The 25,563-nt window shown below is 35.1% G+C and overlaps 1 protein-coding gene across 2 annotated transcripts in view; it reads left to right on the top strand.

Moving 5' to 3' along the window:
* The window catches only part of LOC136031964 (bicaudal D-related protein homolog), a 117,107-nt gene that overhangs the window by 39,658 nt on the left and 51,886 nt on the right, over positions 1-25,563 (top strand). For both annotated transcript variants that reach the window (XM_065711979.1, XM_065711978.1), the window contains exon 4: positions 22,103-22,249. In XM_065711979.1, the coding sequence (XP_065568051.1) occupies positions 22,103-22,249 (147 nt within the window). The remainder of the gene's footprint in view (positions 1-22,102; positions 22,250-25,563) is intronic.

Consider the following 25,563-nt stretch of genomic DNA (forward strand, 5'->3'; position numbering starts at 1 on the left):
CACAGAAGAAAATCAATCCCCAGAAGATCTCTTTTCTTTTAGGAAAATGTAGGTATACTTCTAACTCGCAACCCATATTCCAGTGGTTATAAGGGGTCATGTCATCTCCAAAGACAAATCTATTTCAACTCTACTGAACAAAATGGAAATATCAAAGTTTTATCAGACAATTTTGAGGAAAAACGGGCTTGGGATGGTGGCTAGTTGTCCTCTAGTTTTTCGGTCATTTAAAAAGGACACTAGATCTTTTAATTTTCGTTTCAACAAGCCCCAATCGCGATATTCTAGTACCATTGGTTCAATAGAATCACCCTCGAAAAAAGCACCAACAACAAATAAACACAAATCCTTGATCCTTCTTCTGACAAAAACCACAAAATCTCATATTTTTATAGATAGGAGCTTGGAACCTTTTTTTATCCTGTCTTTTATGCTTGACTTTTGTGTTTTCAGTAAAGCACCAGTTTTCTATAATCCTAAAAGTATAGGGGAACATAATTAGTGGGTTTATTTGTACTAGTTTTATTGATATTTTTAGATAGGCTGTGAAGTAATAATTTTTGCCCGTTTTGAGTTTCAACTTCGCTCTTTACTTCCGTCGAAAAACTTGGTTTTTTTTAAATTAATATAAACTATGTCCATTCGTAGGAACGAATGTAACATCGCGCGATATTATGGCTCCTGAAACTGGGACTTCAAAGTATTGTTTTTCGATAATTTTATATTGATTGGATAGCTTCAGAAACTTTATTCGATAGCGTTTTAAACATTTTTTGAGTCGCAATTTTTGTTTTGCGCCAAAAGTGCCAGAAATCGCCACAGAAATGAGCCCTTTTCCGATATTATAGATCACTGGATTGATAAGATCACTCCTGAAAAAAAAAAAAAACAACAACAAACAAATAAACACGCATCCGTGATCTTTCTTCTCGCAAAAAATACAAAATTCTGCATTATTGTAGATAAGAGTTTGAAACCTTTACAGTAGAGTTCTCTCATAAGATGAATTTGATGGTGGGATTTTCAGCACTTTGAGAATTCTAGGACTTTTAAGGGGTGCTTTCCATTTTTTTTCGAAATCAGGCAAATTTTCCCAGACTCGTAACTTTTGACGGGTAAGATTAAACTTAATGAAACTTATATATTTTAAATCAAACAGTTTGAGGGGACAAACACCCTCATGTATGTGATAAAAATATACGAATATAGAAGTTCCTTATGTAATTTAATTCGTGAGTTATGTATATATTAATTACTAATAAGAACTTTCGTAAATAAAATTAAAAGCTCTATTGGTCTTTTTAAATAAACAAAAAATCGGAGGGCAACTAGGCCCCCTCCCCCGTCCCTTTTCTTAAAATCGTCTGATCAAAACCTTGAGAAGGCCATTTAGCAAAAAAAAGTAAAATTCATATGCAAATTTCGTTTTAAATATTTATTTACGGTGATCCAAAATCAAAACCTGCATTAATTCAAAAACGTTCAGAAACTAGATTGCAAAACAAGTATTTTGTAACTGAAAGTAAGGAGCGACATTAAAACTTGAAACGAACAGAAATCATTCCGTATATGAAAGGGGCTGTCCCTTCCTCAACGCTCCGCTCTTGACGCTAAAGTTTGACTCTTTCTTTTTACTCTACTTTTTAAAGCAATAAAAGACGTTAGCGTAAAGAGCAGGGCGTTGAGGAGGGGACAGCCCCTTTCATATATGGAATAATTTTTTCATTTTAGTTTTAATGTTGCTTCTTACTTTCACTAAAAAAAATGTTTTTTATTTAATCAAACAGTTCGTGGTAACGAACTGTAGTAAGGAGCGACCCGGCTCAATTGTAACCAAAACTCTAAAAAATTGAATTTTGATATCAATAGCTACATCAAAAGAATCGCATTTTAATGCTGATTTTAAAAATATAAGTTTCATCAAGTTTAGTCTTACCCATCAAAAGTTACGAGCCTGAGGTAATTTGCCTTATTTAAGAAAATAGGGGGAAACACCCCCTAAAAGTCGTAGAATGTTAACGAAAATGACACCATCAGATTTAGCGTATCAGAGAACCCTACTGTAGAAGCTTCAAGCTCCTATCTACAAAAATGTGGAATTTTGTATTTTTTGCCAGAAGACAAATCACGGGTGCGTGTTTATTTGTTTTTTTTTTTGTTTTTGTTTTTTTTTCCCAGGGGTCATCGTATCGACCAAGTGGTCCTAGAATGTCGCAAGAGGGCTCATTCTAACGGAAATGAAAAGTTCTAGTGCCCTTTTTAAGTGACCAAAAATTGGAGGGCATCTAGGCCCCCTCCCACGCTCATTTTTTCCCAAAGTCAACGGATCAAAATTTTGAGATAGCCATTTTGTTCAGCATAGTCGAAAGCCATAATAACTATGTCTTTGGGGATGACTTACTCCCCCACAATCCCACAATTACTCCTGGGGGAGGGGCTGCAAGTTACAAACTTTGACCAGTGTTTACATATAGTAATGGTTATTGGGAAGTGTACAGACGTTTTCAGGGGGATTTTATTTTGTTTAGGGGTGGGAATGCGGGGAGGGGGCTATGTTGGAGGATCTTTCATTGGAGGAATCTGTCATGGGGGAAGAAAAATTCAATGGAAAGGGCGCAGGATTTTCTAGCATTACTATAAGAAAACAATGAAAAATAAACATGAAAACGTTTTTTCAAATGAAAGGAAGGAGTAGCATTGAAACTTAAAACGAACAGAGATTATTACGCATATGAGGGATTCTAAAAATACTTTAGCATAAAAAGTGAGGTATTTAGGAGGAGATAAATACCTCGCTCTTTATGCTAAAGTATTTTTAGTAATTTCAACTATTTATTCTACGGCCTTTCTGATTCAGGGGTCATTCTTAAAGAATTGGGACAAAACTTACGATTTAGTGTAAAGAGCGAGGTATTAACGAGGGTACAAACCCCCTCGTATACATAATAAAAATATAAGATTATGAAAGTTTGTTACGTAAGTTAATTCTTAAGTTACGTATATTTTTTACTAATAAAAACGTTCGTTAAAAATTCAAAGTTCTAGTTGCCTTTTTAAGTAACCGAAAAATTGGAGGGCAACTAGGCCTCCTTCTCCACCCCTTATTTCTCAAAATCGTCTGTATCAAAACTAAGAGAAAGCCATTTAGCCCAAAAAAGAATTAATATACAAATTTCATTTTAATAATTTATGTGCGGAGAGCCAAAACCAAACATGCATTAATTCAAAAACGTTCAGAAATTAAATAAAAAAAACTAATTTTTTTAGCTGAAAGTAAGGAGCGACATTAAAACTTAAAACGAACAGAAATTACTCCGTATATGAAATGGGTTGTCCCCTCCGCAATCCCTCGCTCTTTACACTAAAGTTTTAATTGTTTTAAAAAGTAGAATTGTGGCAAAGAGTCAAACTTTAGCGTAAAGAGCGAGGGATTGCGGAGGGGACAACCCATTTCATATACGGAGTAATTTTTGTTCATTTTAAGTTTTAATGTCGCTCCTTACTTTCAGCTAAAAAAATTAGTTTTTTTTTATTTAATTAACATAAGAAGCCAATTCTTTTCATATATCTATTGGCCTAAAAGTTTTGTTTTTAGAGTTTTGGTTACTATTGCTCCTTACTTACAGTTCGTTACCAAAAACTGTTTGAAAAGCGTGCTAGAAATTTCAGTCTCAATTCAAGTGATCCCTCTCTTGATATTCCAGGATCATTGGTTCGATACAATCACCTCTAGCAAAAAAAGAGTAATAAATAAAAGCGCATGTGTGGTCACCCTTTACGAACAAAAATGCAATATTTATTATTTTTTGTAGATAGGGGGCTTGAAATTTCTGCCAAGAGATCCTCTAAAATGCTAAATTTGATGGTGTAATTTTCCTCAAAACTATTATATTTTATGATTTCAGACGCTTGACGAATCGTTTCAGATTCGTAACTTTTGTTCTGTGACATTAAACCAAAGGAATTTTAACACTTAGAATCACTATAAAAGTCAATTTGTTCGATGCATATTATATTTTATAATGCACGAGTTGCTGCAGTAACCACGAATAATTTGGCTTTCTATTAAATGTCGTTGATTTTTATTCTGTCACCCCTTTACAGTTTACTTGGGAAGGCGGCTCTTCATTTTGACTATTGTTTTGAGATTTGTCTTTCTATTTCGTATTGTAGAGTTCAGCGTGTATTTTTATTCTTTTTGTACCGACGAACACTCACTGGAAGTTTCAGCTGAAATGCTTGCATTTTTTTTTAGTGGCTTTCCCCGTTTTTTCCCCGTTTCCCCCCCCAGAATTTCCCCGTTTTTTTCCGTTGTCGTGTATGCTTTATTTTCATGCTTAACGAGGCCGTATCCAATGGGGCAGAGATTTTGACCCCCCCCCCGCAACTCTTAAAAACGTAACAAAAATGAATATAAACAAATTGTTGATACTTTTTGAAGTTTTATTTATACACTCCCCCCTCCCAAAAAAAAGATTTGTAGACCCCCCTCCCCAAAAAATCCTTGATACGACCCGGTGCTTAACCACTGTTGTCACGGAATTTATTTCTATCCAAAAAATGAAAATTTCAGAAGAAAGTGGTCAAAACTTTTCTTACACTTTAGCGTTTTGGTTTTGGACGCATAAGTTTGCAAACACTTGTGGAAACATGGGACACATTAGGCTATCCTTTAAAACGAGTGGAGAAACTGCCTCTGGTGGTAAATAAGCAATATCATCCAGGAAGCTTGTACAGCTGCTGTTAATCCTTGGCTGGCTTCAAAATAAATTCTCAACTTTGAAGTAATGAAACCGGAAGGATTGTCAAATAATAGCTCTTACCAAAAGTATAATCATCCGGTTTTAAATAATGAGTAATTAATTCCGGTACTATACGGTGTTTGCAGATGGTTAAGTTTTTTTTCTTTAGACTTTAGGTTGCAAAATAACGGAATTTAATGTAAGTATGGACGTGGATATCCAGGTCAAGTAATAAGAACAATTGGCGAATGTATTGACATTTTCAGGCTAAGACAAAAAAGCACAATGTCTTCGATTCACCGAGTGTTGCCACTCGCGTTTTGGCGCGTTTGGCGTTAAGACGTATCAGTTTGACCTGTATAGGCTTATATTTATCTGCTTCCTGGTTCAAGTTTCACTACAGGCCCATTCGCAATGAGATTTACCTAATACCAGGTTTAGCTAGTGCTCATATCTGCCATTCAGAATTTTTTCACAGCATTTTGTAGTCCATGAAAAGTATATAATTAGCTCAAATTAGCCCTTGCTAATTCTTAATATTGTAAAATATAATTGTGAATGAAATTTTAGCTTATTGAAAAAATGCAGTTCCAAATCGTTATCTATGTTGGGACATAAGTCATTCTCATAGTATTTTTCTACGCAGCATCGAAACAGATCCTAAACAAAATAAAATCTTACAGCTATAATGAAGTGGTAAGACTCTAACCTAAAAATAACCCTAATAACCTAAGTGGTAATCACCCTAAGAATTTTCCTAAGAATATTCATTCGGTGTCATTCTGGTGGTATTTCAACTTCATATTTTTCAGAATCCCTAAAAGGCAGATGAAAAATTCCTAGAAAACCCTATTTTCAATACCGAATTCCCTAAATGCCTCTCCCCTACTTTCTGATCTCTTTACAAGTGAATCCCCTACCTGATTTACAAAAGAAAATTTTTTTTGTGTATTTTTTCTAGATTTAGTTCTGTTGAAATCCGCTTATTTTTGCTTAGTCAGCAAAATATAACAGTTTAATTCGTAAAAAAAGAAGTAAAAAGTATGAGCTTCTATCAATAAACCTACCAGGTATCAAGGGTGTCAATTCACTAAAATATAGGGAGGGGCAAGAGCATTTTCTTTTTTAATGAAGATAGAAAGGGGAAAATATTTTTCAAAATATAGCAGTCAATGGTTTCCCTCTAATCGGCATTCCTAATGAGTGAAGAGGCTGGAAAATCGTATTTGGAAGCTGAGTTTCTTCTAGCAAACGCCAAGTGGTTTCACCAACGACAAAAATGGAACCAAACCCCAAATAAAAATTATCTCGTCTATAGAACGACCTATTTAAAAAAAGAGTCCCAAGATATACCCAGAGTATAAAAATAACTTTTCTTACTTACAAAAATCAGAGTCTTGGTAATAATTACTTATTCTCTTCTTTGGTTTATCAATAGACAAAATGACTTGTTAATCGTTAATAAGGGCCATATGAAGAAAAAGCTCAGGCTTGTGCCCCCCCCCCCAAAAAAAACAACAAGAAAGTGCTGAGATTTCTGCAGTTGTTCCATCTCCAGGCTAAAATTTGCAAGCTGTTCTTAACTAAGCCAGGTACGGCGATTGGGGGGGGGGAATTGCACCCTAGAATTTAAAACACACCCTCTTCTGTAAAAAATCTTTGTTTTAGAATTTAAAATATGAGGAAAATGACCCCCTTGACTCTGAAAACTATGATTTTGGTATCTTACATTAAAAAATATCCTTCCACTTAACCGTATATTCTCGTGAATTGGTGCCCCTGAACCGTACAACGGAAAAACAAAACCTACTTTAACAAAAGTCCAGTCCAAATAAAAATATGCCGTGTTGAATACTATCAACTAAATGAAATAGGTCGACTCCAATTGATCACTCTCTTATTCTTGTCGTTTAAAGTTCAATTCACTTGTTGTGTTATTTAGCAAGAAGCAAGCTAATTCATTATGCAATTGCTGCTAACAAATTTGATTAGCCCAGGTTCGGAATGTTTAAGAATAGTAATGGCGTGATTGCTATTCACCCGCCCTTGCATATAGAAAACCACCGAAGCAAAGACTGAATAATCATGAATCGCTAGGGGAATAATCTTCGTAAATTCTTCATGATGCTACTACTACTACTAATAACTCACCGCAGCACCAAGCTGCCTGAGGCCAACACAGCTACGCACGCTCCTCCTCCAGCCTAATCTATTCAAGGCCTCCCTCTTTACACCCTCCTAGGAAGTTCCCATTTCCTTTAAATCTTTATTTATGACATCCTCCCAACCCAGACGAGAACGACCTGCTTTCCGTGTCGCCCCAGACGGTTGGCCAAAAAGAACAATCTTCGAAAATCTTTCATCCTTCATCCGCAGAACGTGGCCTAGCCATCTCAACCTTTCTTTCATTTTAGCCCTAGAAAGCGGGATTGAACCAAATTTTTCGTACAACCTACTGTTAGAAATACGGTCAGTCAGCCGGGTACCCAGAACAATACGTAAGCAATTTCTCTGGAAAACATCTAGTAAATTTTCGTCTGCTTTTCGGAGCGCCCGTACTTCAGAGCCATATTTGATCACTGTAATCACTGTAGCTTCCCATATTCTAATCTTGGTTTGCAGACTTATCTTCCTATTCTTCCAAACTTTTTTTAACTCTGAAGAAACACCCTGAGCCTTAGCTATTCTACTTTTGACAGCTTCACTGCTCCCATCGCCTTTACTAATAATACTACCAAGGTAAGTGAAGCTGCCAATCTGATCAATCTTTTCGTTACCCAACGTCACCTTTTCATCTTCACTTATTCCTAGCCTTAGTGACTTATTCTTCTTAACAAAAATTTTCAAGCCTATTCTAGCACCCTGAACTCGCAAAACCTCTAAAAATTCATTCATTTGCTTAAACCATCAGTATAGTCTAAGTCCAGGAGGGTTTTTCCTCCTGATTTTATTGCGTGGTCTCCAATTGCCTTTCCCCTGCTCCGGCCACGTTCTAGGGATGAAGGATAACAGATTACCGAAGGTTGTCCTTTTTGGCCAACCGACTAGGGCTACACAGAAAGCAGGTGGTCCTTGTCTGGGTTGGGAGGATGTCATAAATAAAGATTTAAAGGAAATGGGAACTTCCTGGGAGGGTGTAAAGAGGGGGGCTTTAAATAGATTAGGTTGGAGGAGGAGCGTGCGGAGCTGTGTTGGCCTGAGGCGGCTTGGTGCTGCAATGAGTTATTAGTAGTAGTAGTAGCAGTAGTAGTTAAGACGAAGTCCATCAACATGATCCATATAAAGGGTGATAGAACACAACCCTGCTTAACTCCTGACTTAATTCAGAACCAGTTGCTAACATAATTTCCTACCTTAACCGCAGCAGTATTATTCTCGTACACAGCACAATTCACATTAATATATTTTTCTGGTATATCAAATAAAGATAAGACCTTTGCTAACGCTCTTCTATCAACAGAATCGAAAGCTTGTTCATAATCGATAAAACTGAGGACCAAAGGTGTTTGACAACGAAGGGGCTTCTCAATTATTAACCTAAGAGTGAAAACTTGGTTGACACATCCTCTACCTTTTCTAAAACTGCACTGTTCTTCCCTTAAAACTGTGTCTACAGCATCTCTCAGTCTAAAAAGTATCATATTACTAAGTAATTGGCTACCTACAGAGACCAGACTAATGCCTCGATAATTACGACACTCACTCTTGTCACGTTTCTTATACAGTGGTTTAATGAAGGTTTTCCTAAAATCATTAGGTACATCCCCTTTTTCAAAAATCATATTCATAATCTTCAGTAGCTTATATCTAACCTCAGAGCCACCATATTTAAGAAACTCATTTATCATACTATTAGCACCTGGAGCACTATTATTTTTTAATACTTTTAGTACTGTCGCTAATTCTTCCTCACAAAACAAATCTTCCTTCACATCCAAGGTACCACAAACTTTTTCATTTTCATCTATATCTTTTCCTGCAACTGTATCTCGGTTTAGTACATTCTCCAAGTGTTTTCCCATCTTTCTTTAACCTTTTCCTTATCACTAATTGTGGCCCTATTCCTAACTTTAACTGGACTAGTCCGGACTGACAACTCCCTTTCAATTTAGTAACATGCTAGTATAATATTTCACTTTTATGCCGTCTAGCTGCATCTTCCAGATCCCCTGCAATTTTATCCATGGCCTTCACTTCACATCTCCTTAGTTCATATTTTAATGCTTTCTCCATTTTCTTTACATTTCGATATGATAAATCTTTGAAATCGCTAAAAAAAAATGCAAAAGAACTGTAAAAATCACCAGAGAATCCCTAAATAAAGAAGTTCACCTCTATAATGACATCCTCTAAACGAGTCTCGCACTTAAATTACGATTAGTTTCCTTGCATAAATAAAATATGGTTGGCAACATTGAAAGGGAGTTTTCCTTGACTCTTAGATTCTAAAATCTTAATAATGGCAGGAATTAAGAGAAAGTGTATGATGCCTTCACATTTGTATAATTTGGATCTTGTTTCAGTTTTTCGAGTCATAAGAATATTGCCATCAGAACATAAACTCAACTATGTTCACATCCTATGATCACAACAGCCCTTTTCACAACCTTGTAAACTATTTGTTTTGGAAACGGAGACAATTGAGTAGCGATATAATTTTGGTCTGGAGCAAGTTATTATTGATTTTGGTAAATCATATTTGAGATGTTGACAAAAATAGTATAAGGAAATTTCCTGTCTGACAATTTAACAACACTAATAAGAAAAAACAAAAATTCATATAACCGGCACCCCATTTGACAATAGATGCCGTAGGTTATTGGTAAGGACCCATTCACATAAGATGCCCACAAAAGTTAGTCTGCTGTAGTAATGAGCAACAAAGCAGATGTATCAAAGAAAACTGGTTAGTAGCTAAAATCTATATTAATTATGCAGTCTTGTGGGCAATAATAATAATAATAAAAAACTGATAAAATGTTGCATTATTTAAGTACCACAGACATCACAATGATGATAGGATGAATGATTAAGAGGATGGAACCCCCATTATATGCAGTCGGGCAATTGAACATAAATAGGCTTTTTGGAACATGTAAACATTAAGTAAAAAAATGTAACGATTTTAAAATAGAAGAAAAAAACAATTTATGTGTCAATAGTCAACTAAAGAGATAAATATAACAGAATAGGACAGGCTAATTGGTCTTTCAAATAAATGTTTTACTTGTAGGTAAGTAAATTTACTAATAACTTGAAGCTTTTAATTTTGATTGATGTTAATAATGTCCGTATAAATGTATAGCTTAGATTTATGGTAGTCTTTGTTTTTTGATAAATCAATCAGGAAGTTGCACTCCTAGAGCTTTATGAAGATAATTTGTCTTTTTCCGCTGATTTTTCCCACACGTTCCTTATTTTCAAACATGATGCCCGCTAAGCACTCAACTACTTAAACTTACACAGGAGCTCTTGTTCTAATAAAAATTGAATTCCAGAGTTTTCCTAATTTTAGTGACGTATATGGTCGTGTAAGTTTTCACTCAACCAATTTAAACAATATCTATTTTAATGTCCTTGGTACTTTAAATTGCAGTTAGGAATTTATGCTAACACGAGATGAATAAATCACAGCTAAAGTCAGAAACGCATAGGTGTAGCTAGGGTGGGATCAGGTGTCACCTCCTCTGAAAAATGTGTCTCTCTCCTAGAGAAATTCTCAGAAGCCAGTACAAAGCCGAGTTTTGGCAAGATGCGGCAAATATGTACCCCCCCCCATTGAAGTGATACTGTTGCATTATTTGTGATATTGTTGTAATATGATGTTATTCGGTAATACTGTTGTATTTTTTTTTGTAATTGAGCTCTAGTACTAAACTAGAGTAGTATTTTTTTTAATTTACTTATTCATGCGTAATTCCTAAAAATAGTTTCTTCGTCAAAATTATCAATGGCCATTTCAGTCGCTTATTTTGCTGGCCACTTTACATGATAAAATTTAAAAAAATGTTGGCCTAAAGATATTTCCTTTTGTCATATTTGTGAACCCCCTAAACTAAAACAATGTACCCCTCCCCCCTTCAGCAAAAACAAACTCATACACACCCCTGATTTTCTGAACCGTGCTGTAGACAACGCTACACCATTACTAACTAAGGTAGTGATTAATAAAAAAAAAAGTTTTTCAACTGAAAGTAAGGAGCAACATTAAGACTTAAAACGAATAGAAATTATTATATATATGAGGGGTCGCCTCCTTCTCAATACCTCGCCCTTTACGCCAAAGTTCGAATTTTGTCCCAATTCTTTAAAAAAAACTCCTGAATTACAAACGACATCTAAAAAGAATGAAAAGCTCTTCTAAAAGTACTAAAGAAAAAAAAAAACTTTAGCGTAAAGAGCGAGGTATTGACGAAGGGGTGACCCCCTCATATACGTAATAATTTCTGTTCGTTTTAGTTTTAATGTTGCTCCTTACTTTCAATGGAATAAGAACTTGATTTTTTAAAATTTGATTTCTGATCGTTTTTAAGTAATGCTCGAAAATCCGGTTGGGAGGGGGACTCGCTCCTCTCCAATATATTTGGTCACTTAAAAGGGCGCTAGAACTTTGATTTCTGATCAAGTGAGCCCTCTCCCAATCACCTATGATGAATGATTGGATATGATCACTCTCGGGAAAAAAACGAACAAACAACAAAACAAACAAATGAAAACACATCCGTAATCTTTTTTCTGGTAAAAAAATGCAAAATTCCATATTTTGTGCATAAGAGCTTGACACCTCTATATTAAGGTTCTCTGGTATGCTGAATCTGGTGGAGTGATTTTTATTAAGATGAATTGATTTTTTGGGTGTATCTCCCCTTTTTTATAAATTGAGCTAGTTTTCTCTTGCTCGTAACTTTTGATGGGTGCGACTAAATTTGATGAATTTTACATATCTTGAATAAGCATCAAAATTCGATTTTATTCTGCATAAGTGTGACCAAGACCTTTCTACCAGATTCAGTTTTTTGTTTTGGGAATTCAGCAGTATTGCTTTGCGAAACATGTTTTCTTTGATTTCAATTCATTTTTAGATAACTTTTCTACAAGAAAAATTTTAGTTTACGTTCAAAACCCGATTAAAAAAAAAATGTCAACAATCCCTAACAGTCTGTCAAACCGAATGGCAAATTTGAAAGAAGATTAAACCATTCAGGTATGTGCGTGCTCAGCAGAGGAGGCTGAAGTGCACACCATAATTTGTAAAACACCAAAGTTGTCTCATGAATTATGTCAGGTAAAACATTTGGCCTATGTCGGAAGTTGATGTGTCGCCTGTTTCCCCATTCAACGATGAAATTCTAATTGTACGTTCTAGGTTTAGGAGTACAAAATTTAGGAAGAACAATTACTGATATTTGGCCGTTGTGGCAGGCAAGTATTTTCTATTCTTTGTAAAAAGACAGATAAGCTTGAAGATTGATGAAGTTAGTACAGGTGTCTGTGAAAGTTAAGTCAATTTCACGCATTATTGCTCCAGACTTTTAGGAGGCGAGAAAGCAAACCATGTTTAAATTTAACTTTTACATGGTACAAAACCTAAAATCATTGTCTTAATCGTTTCCGCTGACTTCATATTGAAAAAAAAAAAAAAAATGACGGAAGAGGTGCAACACCTACAAGTCAATTTTGATTGTTGTGTTCACCTTGCATTTCCGGGTCGACAGTGGCTGTGGCTGAGTCAGAAGATGCAGTTGAGATAGTCGAATTTGTTGACTCCAATATCCACAAAGTCACAAAAAGAATCCTACATTAACACTCGCCAAATTATTTATAAATAAAGGTGGGCACGCCCGAGTCGTTTTTGGATCAAACTGAATATGTAAGTTGTAATGGGACTCCAAATGCTTGCATAATAAGTACTTAAAGCAAAATGTTTCTCAGCATGTGTGCCGTGGCATCCAAGTGTGCCGTGGGAGACTGTCAATTGTAATGTGACGAATAACTATTTCTCTTATTTTAGTTATTACTAAAATCGATTAGGTTTTGTAACTCTGAAATAACATCTATGTTTTTGGTCTTTTGATTTATCTGTCCTGTAAAGATTTAAGATTGTGATGACAAGAGGCATGTATATTTCTTTATTTAGGCAGCGCTATCGCGCTGCCTAAGGAAAGCATGATGTGAGCTCATTGTATTATTTATTTTTTTTCATCAAGGCACTTCTTACAGAAAGTGTTGCCATATTAACTTTGGGAGGAGCTCATTCAATTGGAAATTGAAAGTTTTAGTAATCTTTGCAAGAGTCAAAAGTGATTTAGGGGCAATCAAACACACATCAATTCCCCAAACACATCCAATCAAAAATTTGAGATAGCCATTTTGCTCAGGATAGTTGAAAGGTCTAGTCACTATGTCTATGGGGATGTTACAAAATACATTTTGAGCGTTTTTACTTTTTTAACCCCAATAAATCCAAATTATTAACACTTTAAACTATTAAGGCTTTACATATCAGTTTATGCGTATTAAACTGTCAATCCACATTCATTTGTTTTTTTTTTTGTGTTTTTTTCTGTAATCTTGGTTATGATGGTGTTTTCTTAAAGTTTTTTTATATTAAGAGAAGTAGAAATATCAGCTCGAAATAAGAATTTTGCGAGAGGGCTCATTCGAACGGAAATGAAAAGCTCTAGTGCCCTTTTTAAGTGACAAAAAAAATGGAGGGCACCTAGGCCCCCTCCCACGCTCATTTTTTCCCAAAGTCGTCGGATCAAAATTCTGAGATAGCCATTTTATTCAGCATAGTCGACAAACCTTATAACTATGTCTCTGGGGACAACTTACTCCCCCCAAATTTTGACCAGTGTTTGCATATAGTCATGGTTTTTGGGGAGTGTACAGACGTTTTCAGGGGAATTTTTTGGTTGGGAGGGGGTTGAGAAGAGGGGGTTATGTGGGGGATACTTTCCATGGAGGAATTTGTCATTGGGGAAGAAGATTTCCGTAAAGGGGGCTTAGCATTTTCTATCATCATTTAAAAAAAAAACAATGAAAAAATAAATATACAAAAGTTTTTTCAACTGAAAGTAAGGAGTAGCATTAAAAATTAAAACGAACAGAAAATATTAAGCAAGTAAGGGGTTCACCTCCTCCTAATACCTCACTCTTCACGCTAAAGCATTTTTAGTAATTTCAACTATTTATTCTACGGCCTTTGTGATTCAGGGGACAAAATTTAAGCTTTAGTGTAAAGAGTGATGTATTGACGAGTGGGTGAACCCTCTCATATACATAATAAAAACGTACGAATATAGAAGTTTGTTACGTAAGTTAATTCGTAAGTTACATATATCTTTTACTAATGAAAACGTTCGTAAAAAACTAAAAGTTCTAGTTGCCTTTTTAAGTACCCAAAAAATTGGAGGGCAACTGGGCCTCCTCCCCCTCCTTTTTTCACAAAATCATTCGATCAAAACTATGGGAAAGCCATTTAGCCAAATAAATAAATATGCAAATTTCGGTTTAATTATTCATCTGTGGAGAGCCGAAATCAAAACATGGATTAACTAAAAAAAACGTTCAGAGATTAAATTAAAAAAAACAAGTTTTTTTAACTGAAAGTAAGGAGCGACATTAAAACTTAAGACGAACAGAAATTACCCCGTATATGAAAGGGACTGTTCCCTCTTCAACGCCCTGCTCTTTACGCTAAAGTTTTTACTGTTTTAAAAATTAGAGTTGAGAGAAAGAGTCAAACTTTAGCGCAAAGAGCAGGGCGTTGAAGAGGGAACAGCCCCTTTCATATAAGGGGTAATCACACCTAAAATCGTCAGCTGAAAGAGAATGGTTTTCTTTCTACAAAAAGCCAATTCATAAATCTGAAAGTCAACGTCATGTTTATATATATATATATATATATATATATATATATATATATATATATATATATATATATATATATATATATATATATATATATATATATATGTATGTATGAATGTATGTATGTAATGAAGCTTTGAATAAATTGTGACGTAGGAGGGGCAGGCGCAGCTGTCAGCCTCAGATGGTTTTGTGCTACATTGAGTTGTAATTAAAAAAAAGAGGTTTTTGCCAAAAAGTTTACTACTATTTTGACTTTACAATGTCCTTAAGCATAAACATCGTAACATAAAAAAAATTGTGAGAATACTAAGAAGTTTTGCTGGGCGTGATTTATCTGTCTGTCCTAGTGACATAATATTTTATGGTTAGCCACTTCCACGCAACGGAAATGGAGGCCTCTTGTATTTTTCTTCTGGAAATATTTTAAAAGAGAGAATTTACTGGAAATTCCAAAGGCTGAACTTAGAATAAAGTAGTTACAAGACAGATAGAGAGAAAAAATAAACAATTATCAGCTTTCCAAATAAAAATTGCTTGTTACAAAATAAAAACCAAACAGAAGACTTTGTCGTTCCTTCTGGAATATCTTTCAGTTTTGCTAAATGATAGAATACAATTCTTATTACCGTAAATTTCTATTGACACCAAAGATACAGTTTATTTTAATAGAATTTTTAAGTACTTCGAGACGAATGCACAATAAAGTGTTTATATATTAAAGAAAAAGTAATAATAAGGAGGAACAATTATTTTGCTTCAAACCGGCCATTCTAATGTGTGGGCCCAATGAGGTACGTGCGCAGGGAAAAAAAGATCTTAAATGACAAAACTAATTTTGGTATTTTAAGCTTGCATAAAGAGTCCGTGCATGAGACCATTCCACTGCCTTGCCTACAGATAGTCCTGCCTACGAGCATGACTAGCTTAGGACACCACTAGTCGAACTTTGTCTTTAACTTATTTTATTCGCATTTAACCGCTATATGGTTGTACTACCATCTTAAACCTAGAAAAGAACCATTTTTAAACTATGAATTAAATTAAAGTTAGTTTTTAATCATTCTCATAATTTTTATAAGCTATTTTTTCGTATTATTTTACATTTTTTTAACATAAAATTTATCGAGTAGACTAACTTCTTCTGTCCAAAAATGGGAGATTTGACCTTAGAACTTCTAAAAGTGTGTCTTTACAAAAAAAAAAACAAACAAATAAACAAATCGATGTAGTAAGAGGAGAAACTTTATCTCCGTGTATACTTGGCCAACTTCAGACGCAGCAAGACAAAACCCATGTTTACCCACAGAAAGGAAAACAAAAGTAACCATCTGCCCGCTTAACCACGTAATTACTGTACCAGGTCTTTCTTCTATTTTCTTGACACGATACTTTGAACTTCAGATATGAGATATTAAATGCGGGGCCCTTTCATTGTGTTTTATAGTCTTCAGTTCTTGACCTGTCTAATATGGGAGCGTGAGATTATATCGAAAAGGGAAATTTTTTCTCAGAATTACTTGACGGAAGAAAAAGTTGCAAACTTAAATTCAAACATGTTAAAGGAGATGTATTTATGGTTAAAAGGCTTGACAATTATTTCCGTAAGAAATAGAATAGATTCGAAGTGGGTTATAGCAATTGTAGTTGGGCTTGTTACTAATATTTTTATCCGTCACAAAAAGAAAAATACATATTTAAAAGGCAATTTTCCGCTATTTTTGTAAACCTATAAGTTATCTTTAAACATGTTATAACCTTAAAAAAAAAATATAATGAAACGTGGTCATGGCACAAACTTATAAATGATTCCATATACATTTTACAGTTTATGGAACCTTTTCTTAAGGCCCATGCAAAGGGAGATTTAACTTTACTAAATATGGAAATTAGATGGAGCTAATTTGAAATTTGATCAAATTAAATCTTGGTATTAGTAAAATGTCATTTGTTATGGGTCTTTGATGCATTTAGAATGGCATCCTTTGAAAAATAATGTTTGCTTTTAATTACCCCTATATGGTAATTGTATTGTATTAACTTTGTCAGTTGAACTGACAAAGTTTTTGGAAGTGTGATAGCCCTAGATTGTGTTATCCAAGGACCAGCTGTAGGGCCTGTTGAAAGGCAGTCATAAAAAAAAGCGGTGTCTGCTCTTTTGTGAGGACTTAGTAAAAATATTTTTCATCTTCTCCCTAATACAGAACTAATTTCCATTACCCGCCTCCAAACAAATCTTGGATATTTCAAGGGCTTTCAGCAGGTAAAAGTGCTGGGAATTTACTATAGAAGCTGGGATCTGTGGAACATGAGTACATGACATGGTTTCAAATTACCCATTGTCATTCCACTAGTTTTCACTGTCTTATCACTGTTATTTGCTTCTTTTTGGTGCTACATTGAGCTCTTCAAGTTTCAAAAGTTCCATTTCTATCGAATCTTCAATGGATATACAAATTAAAGTTATCTTCAACAATAAAAGACCAGTCTCTTTGAATAAACTCTACTATAATAGTAAGATACGGCTTAATGGTTCCGAAGCCAAATCATATAGAATTAGTGGCCTTATAGGCACTAAAAGCAGCCATAGGGGGAAACCTGATGCTGCTAGTCCCTCAAGACGTTATTACGCTTACCTGGATCTTACGCATGCACCTGTAACGGTATAGTACACCTATGTAATGGTGAACGTTTTTGAATGATGCAGGTGGATGTTACGTAACAGAGGTGGGGGTCTACCTTGGTTGTTATGCAAAAGTGTTTGTTTATTTACAGTTGTTGTGCAATATGGAATCTTTTCTGAGAGATGTAGGTACTTGTTACGTAATAGAACTTGGTAAAGTTCGCTAGTCAAGTGGGGAATCCCTGGAGGTAACTGAGGGAGGCACATAATTGGATGTTACGTAATGGCGGTGCACACGTGGGATATGACGCGATCTTGTGTGCTTTGTTAGATTTATCGGGGGTGACTTAATATTACTTGACTTGGTAGATTTGTTGGGAACAATGTAATGGTAGCGCACATGTTGGGTGTAACGTAATGACACTGCACACACACGTGTTAGATAAGAGATTTTTTCCTTCAGGATTTCATTTTCTCTCATGAAGGAAGCTTTTATAATCCAAAGATTTTTGCCCGTATTAGGAATCGAATATAAGACCAGCGATTTCCCCAATAACCAAACATGAACCTTAACCGTCTGGACCAGCAAACTATTGATGATACTTCGATTAGGGTAACACATTCTGCATGATTACCTATTGCACGCAAGGAGAATATCCTGTTCTTGTTCACTAGTACGATTAAAAGGTTGGCATGTTTCCTACCCTTTCCACATGAGAGCACAATCATCCCAATGCTATTGATTTTTGCTATATTAGATTCACCTGCACATTATAGCGTTATTAATTTTTTAAAGTGACCTTGACAGGTTGAATTAGTTATTCAATCAATGACACATTTTCATTTTTAGATATTTCGCTGCGTAAATGATTACTTTTTGAAGTTTTGTCATGTAAAAGGTAATCTAAAGAATTAAGGCTTTTGTAAATTCAATTTTTATTAATGAAAACAAATTTACAATCACTATTAAAACACAGAAAAAGCAACTAAAATACAACAAGCGAAAAAACATGAAAAGGGTTTATAAATGATAAAAAATAAGCAAAAAGAATCATGAATTAAAGAAACTTGGGAACCCTAGCAGCCATTTCCAGGGAGACGACTGGTTATTAGAGATAAGTTTAAGCCACACTAAGAGGTATTTCTTAGAGGTCTTAATGATAATGCCTCGTTTCTATTGCTCTATTCGACGTACCTGCAAGAAAAAGAGACACATTTATGAATTCGCTTATTTCTGAGAAGTTTTAATGAAAATGCTACGTTTATTTGAGCCAAGATTATGCATATTTAATGCCAGCGTGACAATATATGGGTAGCAAACTCTAGCGAGTAATTTCAAAGGGGACAGAGGGTAGCTATTAGATGTAAATCTTATTTACGTTTTAGTTCACGTTTTACAAAGCTCCTATAAGAAAAAATAAAAAAAATTGCATTTTTTGCTGGATGCCTGTATACTATGAGACAGTCTTTTTTGGCTAAAATAAATGTCTATGTTAGCCGATGATTCTAAATCAATTAACTTTCTCAGAATTTTCACACAATAGCTTTTTTGGCCTTTTTTTTTTTACTAGAATTGTTGTTTTGCACCGCAAAATGGCTGAAAACACCAATTTACTGTGGGACACTCTGTTTGGCTAAAATAAATCTAAAATCTCTGTTTGGCTAAAATAATCTCTGTTTGGCTAAAATAAATGTCTGTTTGGCTAAAAAAATCTCTGTTTGGCTAAAATATATGTTAGCAGTTTATTTTTTAAGACTACCTGCACCTTTTAAAAACAAATGCGCTACCGTACGGCATTATGTTTCCTGCCATGTGGGAAACAGTGGGAAAATAGAGTAAAAACAAGTAATATTTTAACTTATATATTTTTCAGTTTTCTAACTATTTTTTTTTTCAAAAAACTAAAATAACGGGCATTACATGAGTTTGAAATGAACAGAAATTATTCCGTATATGAAAGGGACTGTCCCCTCCTAAAGACCTTGCTCTTAACGCCAAAGTTTGACTCTTTCACTCTTTGACTCTTGACTAAAGGTTGACACTTTTTAACGTTTTATTAATAAAGAAGTTTTTCTAGCAATATTGTGGCAGTGGATCGCAATTTTAATCTAAGGTGGGCAAAGTTGCTACCATGATTATTACATCTCATTTCACCAATTTTGTCCGTATCGTAAGCAGTGCAGGGTAAACTACAGTTCTGGATAACGTTTCTATGTTGAGTAAGTTCACGTTGCTCTATGAAAAAGTCAACAGTGTCAATAGTTTGAAATTTCCCGAGGAGCAATTAAGAAACATAGACAATAAGGCCATGAAATCCATCTGATTTTTTATTTTGGTCTTTTAATAATTTACTTGTTAAAATTTATACCATTATCATGCCCTCTCTGAAGTCTAGGGGTCTTACCTATGATTTCTTATATTCTACAATTTATATATTCTCGGGCATTTTTTCATTTGAGTAAAAATGCATTTAATTAGTATGTGATAGACATCAGACACTTGTCGTAGTCGTTGTAGATTATATGATCAGCATACTGTCCGAAATTCTAGCCCTTAGAGTGGATTTCATGCCTGAGCTTTAAAAAACTTAATAACTCTGTAACCATCATTCTCTTTAAATACTGGCAGAATCAACTGAAAAAATATATACCTCCATTTTCCGTCTAAAAAATATTTATTAAAAAACTAAAACAACTTGATCTTCTTTTTTCCACAATAGATAAAAAATATATAAAAAAAGTGAAAAAAAAACATTATTTTCATTTATAACTTGGGAGCCGTCAAAAAAAAGCGCAAAATGCAGCAATTATTCCCGATTTTCTAGCATAGGGAAAATAGCATCGGCCACAAAAAAGATGATTAGCCTCAAGTAAGTGGCCCAAACACACTTGAATACCGGACGAGTGTTGCCAGTTGCTTGGTCCGCGCTGCCTAAAGTTGAAAATATAGTTTTTTTTTACATTGGGAGGGTAGTTTCTGAAGATGAATTTCCAGAGGAAATTTTACACCGAGGGAAATTTTTAAAAAAATAATATGAAAATTACTTTTTCTATTAAAAATGCACCAAATGAACGATTCAATCCCCCCCCCCCCAAAAAAGCGCATTCGAAAATTTCTATGCGCAACCAACCTCAAAAAATGCTAAATTTGCGCAAATGCGGCCCATATGGCCACTCTCTCCCGGACCAACTTTTTTTCTTTATTTTCTCCAGCACTAGCGGCTCACTGGAACATGCTATGTGTGCTGAAATGTGTAACCATTCAAGGCTCTCGAAAAAAGGGTTTATTTCCCCCCTCCCATAAAGGAGTAACTGGTCTACAGCTAGTGAATTAAATGAAACTTTGACAAATATACTACATAAACCTTAAAAAGCTTGATTTTAAAAAGGCTTTGACAACCTTTACATCGGTCTAAACCCATGGTGCTGACCTGTTTTGAGGCCCTTCAGCCAAGATCTGCAATGGGGGATTGGGGGCCAATCATCTTGTACTTCCGCACCCCCTTCCTGCTTACCTTCCCCAGATTTCTCCAGGTACCCAGTTTAGAGTTGGGTCAACTCTGGCTGAGCTTACAGAGTCACGCCACTGACCCCCGTTCCAAACCAAATAACCGGCCACGCTAGGACTCGAACCTCCCCCCTTGAGACAAAGGCTTCCAGATCTAGCGCGCCAATTACTCGGTTGACGCGCCAAGTGGAGTCAAACATGGAGTTTGACTCCATGTTATTTAATTTAGAGAAGACTCTATTTTAACTAATTTACATAAAAAAATACCACTTAAAGGTACATCAAATGGGAAAACCTCCTCATGTGTTATCCATTATTTTTTTTTTCCAATGTAATTTTTTTTATATATAATTCCTTCCTTTCTTTATTATTTTGATCTATCAACTTTCTCATTGGCTGCTCAATTTGCATGAGGGCGTAATTTTCCACGTGGGGTATTTTCCAGGGGAGGTGAATGCGTCTTGCGCCGTTTTAGCCATTACAATATAAGTTAGAAACAGCGAGTGAAACGAAAAGCGAATTCTGTGGTAATGATCAGCGCTAGTTCAAACTTAATCATAGGCCAATTTTGAATAAGTATTGAGTCTAAGAAGTTTTAAGTTGAACGTGGGTTGAGTTTCAAGGGGTTTAAGTTAAATAGGGTTGAAGTAAGCGGGGATTGAGTTACATTAGTGGTTAGTTAAATGGAGTTGAGTTAACTGAGTGCTGATTTGTATGGGGATGGATTTGCATGGATGTTGGGTTAAATGGTGTTGATCTCAATGCGGCTTGCGTTACACAGGGGTTGAGCGGAATGAGGGTTGAGCTAAAAGGATTGAATTTAACGATATTAAATTAAACGTTGGATGAATTACATGGACACCCTAGAATTAGCACAAAAAAACATATTTTTTCTTTAATCCATATGATGTTGTCAAAATTCACTTTTTTGGAGTTTCAGTTTCTTTCATCAAGGGTCGCTCTTTACGTACCGTTCAAAACCATGAATGATTTGAAATACTGTTTTTCATTTCCTCGAGTTTTATATTGGGAAGGAAATTAACGACAAATAATTCTTCCATTAGGATAATTAGCATTGTCTTCAGAGCCTATCGCCGTTGACATTAGAAACAAAGGCAGTATTTCTAGTGGGGAGGGGTATGAAATCTTTGGTGAGGGTCAAGATACTTTAGGAAAGCCTGAAAATTTTGAAAGTTTGGCATTTTCGTTCCGTTTATTTAATATACGGGAAATTGAAAATCCCAGATTTTTTTTTACGAAGATCTAACCCTTAATCTTTTTCTTCAGACAACTTGGTATCTATGTCCGAAGTCTGGTACTAAAATGAATAAACCAATATTCTAATCTTTCTTTTAGATCAACATGATCACTGAGAAAAAACAAGATTTAGAGAGAAGAATGCAGAACATGCTGTCTGAAAGAGAAGGTCTGTCGTCAACGTTAGATGAAACTACGGATAGGATAATGGACCTCGAAAATAAAAATCGAGAACAAGAAAACCAGGTATCTACCTAATTTCTAACCGTTTGTTTCTTTCTTTTACTAACACATTGAATTGTGATTCAAAACTAAAGCTACTAAAAGTTTCCAGAGTCAAGGCTTCAATGTTTTATTTTTTTTTTCTAGACGTAAATAGCGACAAAGATCACACTGCTTTCTATCATAAACAACAATTAGAACAATAGGGAATTTTTACAAGACAGTGGAATGCGAACTTCAAATGAATATTTTGACCCTATATCCAATGCGCGTCCTCCGGAAAACAAATGAAAAAAGAAAATATAAAAGAAACTCACATTAAAATACTATGTTTAATACCAAAAATTTTGAAACAGTCCTAGCATCATTACTTCAGGGAAGTTCAACCAGGACTGGTACATCAAGCGAAGTGAAAAAGGCTATTCATTCAAGTGAAATATTAAATAAAAAAAAACAAGTTTTTTTAACTGAAAGTAAGGAGCGACATCAAAACTTAAAACGCACAGAAATTACTTCGTATATGAAAGAGGCTGCTTCCTCATCAACGCCCCGCTCTTTACGCTAAAGTTTGACTCTTTCTCTCAATTCTTCTTTTTAAAACAGTAAAAAACTTTAGCGTAAAGAGCGGGGCGTTGATGAGGAAGCAGCCTCTTTCATATACGAAGTAATTTCTGTGCGTTTTAAGTTTTAATGTCGCTCCTTACTTTCAGTTAAAAAAACTTGTTTTTTTTTTATTTAATTTCTGAACGTTTTTGAATCAATGCATGTTTTGATTTTGGCTCTCCGCAGAGGAATAATCAAAACGAAATTTGCATATTTTTTTTTTTTTTTGGCTCAATGGCTTTCTCATAATTTTGATCGAATGATTTTGAGAAAAAAAGAGCGGGGGACGAAGCCTAGTTGCCCCCCCCCCCCGATTTTTTGGTTAATTAAAAAGGCAACTAGAACTTTTAATTTTTTACCAATCTTTTTATTGGTAAAAGATTTACGTAACTTATTAATTAGCTTACGTAAAGAACTATTGTATTCTCATGTTTTTATTACATATATGAGGGGATTCGCCCCATCGTCAGTACCTCGTTCTTTACACTAAAGCTTAAATTTTATCCCAATTCATTAAGAATCACAAAAGCCGTAGAATAAGTAGTTGAAATTACTGAAAATACTTTAGCGTAAAGAGCGAGGTATTAGAAGGAGGTGAGCCCCCCATATGGGTAATAATTTCTGTTTGTTTTAAGTTTTATTGCTGTTCCTTACTTCCAGCTGAAAAAGCTTTTTCCCTTTTATTTTTTAATTGTTTTTTTTTTAATAATGCCAGTAAATCCTGCTCTCCCTTCATGGAAATTTTCTTCTCCCATTACAAATTCTCGGAGGAAAGTTCCTTCAACATATCCCCCTCTTCTCAAACCCTCCCCCAAACCAAGAAAATCCTCCTGAAAACGCCTGTATACTTCCCAATAACCATTACTATATGTAAGCACAGGTCAAAGTTTGTAACTTGTTGCCCCTCCCACGGGGACTCTGGGGGAGTAAGTCGTCCCCAAAGACATAGTTATAAGGTTTTTCGACTACGCTGAATAAAATGGCTATCTCAGAATTTTGATCCGTTGACTTTGGGAAAATAATTAGCGTGGGAGGGGGCCTAGGTGCCCTCCAATTTTTTTGGTCACTTAAAAAGGGCACTAGAACTTTTCATTTCCGTTAGAATGAGCCCTCTTGCAACGTTCTAGGAGAACTGGGTCGATACGATCACCCCTGGGAAAAAAAAACAAAAAAAAAAAACAAATAAACAAATAAACACGCATCCGTGATCTGCCTTCTGGCAAAAAATACAAAATTCCACATTTTTGTAGATAGGAGCTCGAAACTTCTACAGTATGGTTCTCTGATACGCTGAATCTGATGGGGTGATTTTCGTTAAGATTCTATGACTTTTAGGGGGCGTTTCCCCCTATTTTCTAAAATGACGCAAATTTTCTCAGGCTCGTAACTTTTGATGGGTATCACTAAACTTGATGAAACTTATATATTTAAAACCAGCATTAAAATGCGATTCTTTTGACGTAGCTATTGGTATCAAAATTCCATTTTTTAGAGTTTTGGTTACTATTGGGCCGGGTCGCTCCTTACTACAGTTCGTTACCACGAACTGTTTGAAAAACAGTTAAAAACAAGCTCTCAGAGCTAATCTTGCCTTTTTGGCAGCCAGCGTAGAAGGTCTATCCGTAACGGGTTTAGTGGTACTGTTTACTGTTTCTTTTTTTAAATATAACATATTAAATCATTTTTAATTAAATTTATGCATAAGGTATTTTGTCAGTATTCTCCCAAATCCATATTTAAAGAAATGCTACCTTAAACGAAATATAACTTAAAACGAACAGAATTATCACGTATATTAGGGGGCCGCCCCCTCCGTCAATGCCTCGCTCTATACGCTAAAGTTTTGGTGCTTATAAAAGAGCTATTTATTCTAATTAAACGGCCTTTGTGAGTCAGGAATCATTCTTCAAAAATTGGGACAAAATTCGAACTTTAGCGTAAAGAGCAAGGTATTGACGAGGGAACAACCCCTGGATATACGTAATAATTTCTGTTTAGTTTTAAGTTTTAATATCGCTCCTTGCTTTCTGTTGAAAAAACTTGTTTTTATAATTTAGTTTCTGGTCGGTTTTTAAATTATGCTGGGAAATCCAGCTCCCCCTCCATATAAAATTCCCTTCCCCCAAAAAAATTCTTTTCAAACATCCATAAAATACTTTTTGAAGAAACGTCCCTTATTAGCAATGATATTTGAATCAAACTGAATAGTCATATTTCTTTAAATGGGGATTTGAGGGAATACTGACTTAATGCCTTGTACATAAATTTAATAAAAAATGATTTGAAAAGTTATGTTAAAAACCAGTAAACAGTACCACTCAACCCTTAATGGATAGACCTTCTAGACTGGCTGCTAAAAAGGTGAGATTAGCTTTGAGAGCTTATTTTTAACGGTTTTTATTCCACTTGAAGGAGTTGTCTTTTCAACTTCGCTTGGTGGGACTCTAAAGTAGTTATAAGGAAACCAAAGAAAAGAGAGCAGAATAGGGGAAAATCATGGAAAAAATGTGTGTTGCCCCATTTGTGGCTGCCTGTGAATAGATTTACAAGTAAAACATAAATATATAGAAGAAGAAAACTTACAACAACATACGACCAATAAAAACCAGTAAAATTTTATTGGTCGTGTGTTGTTGTAAGTTTTTCTTCTTCTATATATTTATGTTTGCTGAGGACGGCCCTTGGACATAGGGCCGAAATATTCATTCATATTAGATTTCCAGTGTCTTACGAAA

This window comes from Artemia franciscana, chromosome 10, assembly GCF_032884065.1.
Source record: "Artemia franciscana chromosome 10, ASM3288406v1, whole genome shotgun sequence".
Taxonomy (NCBI): Eukaryota; Metazoa; Arthropoda; class Branchiopoda; order Anostraca; family Artemiidae; genus Artemia; species Artemia franciscana.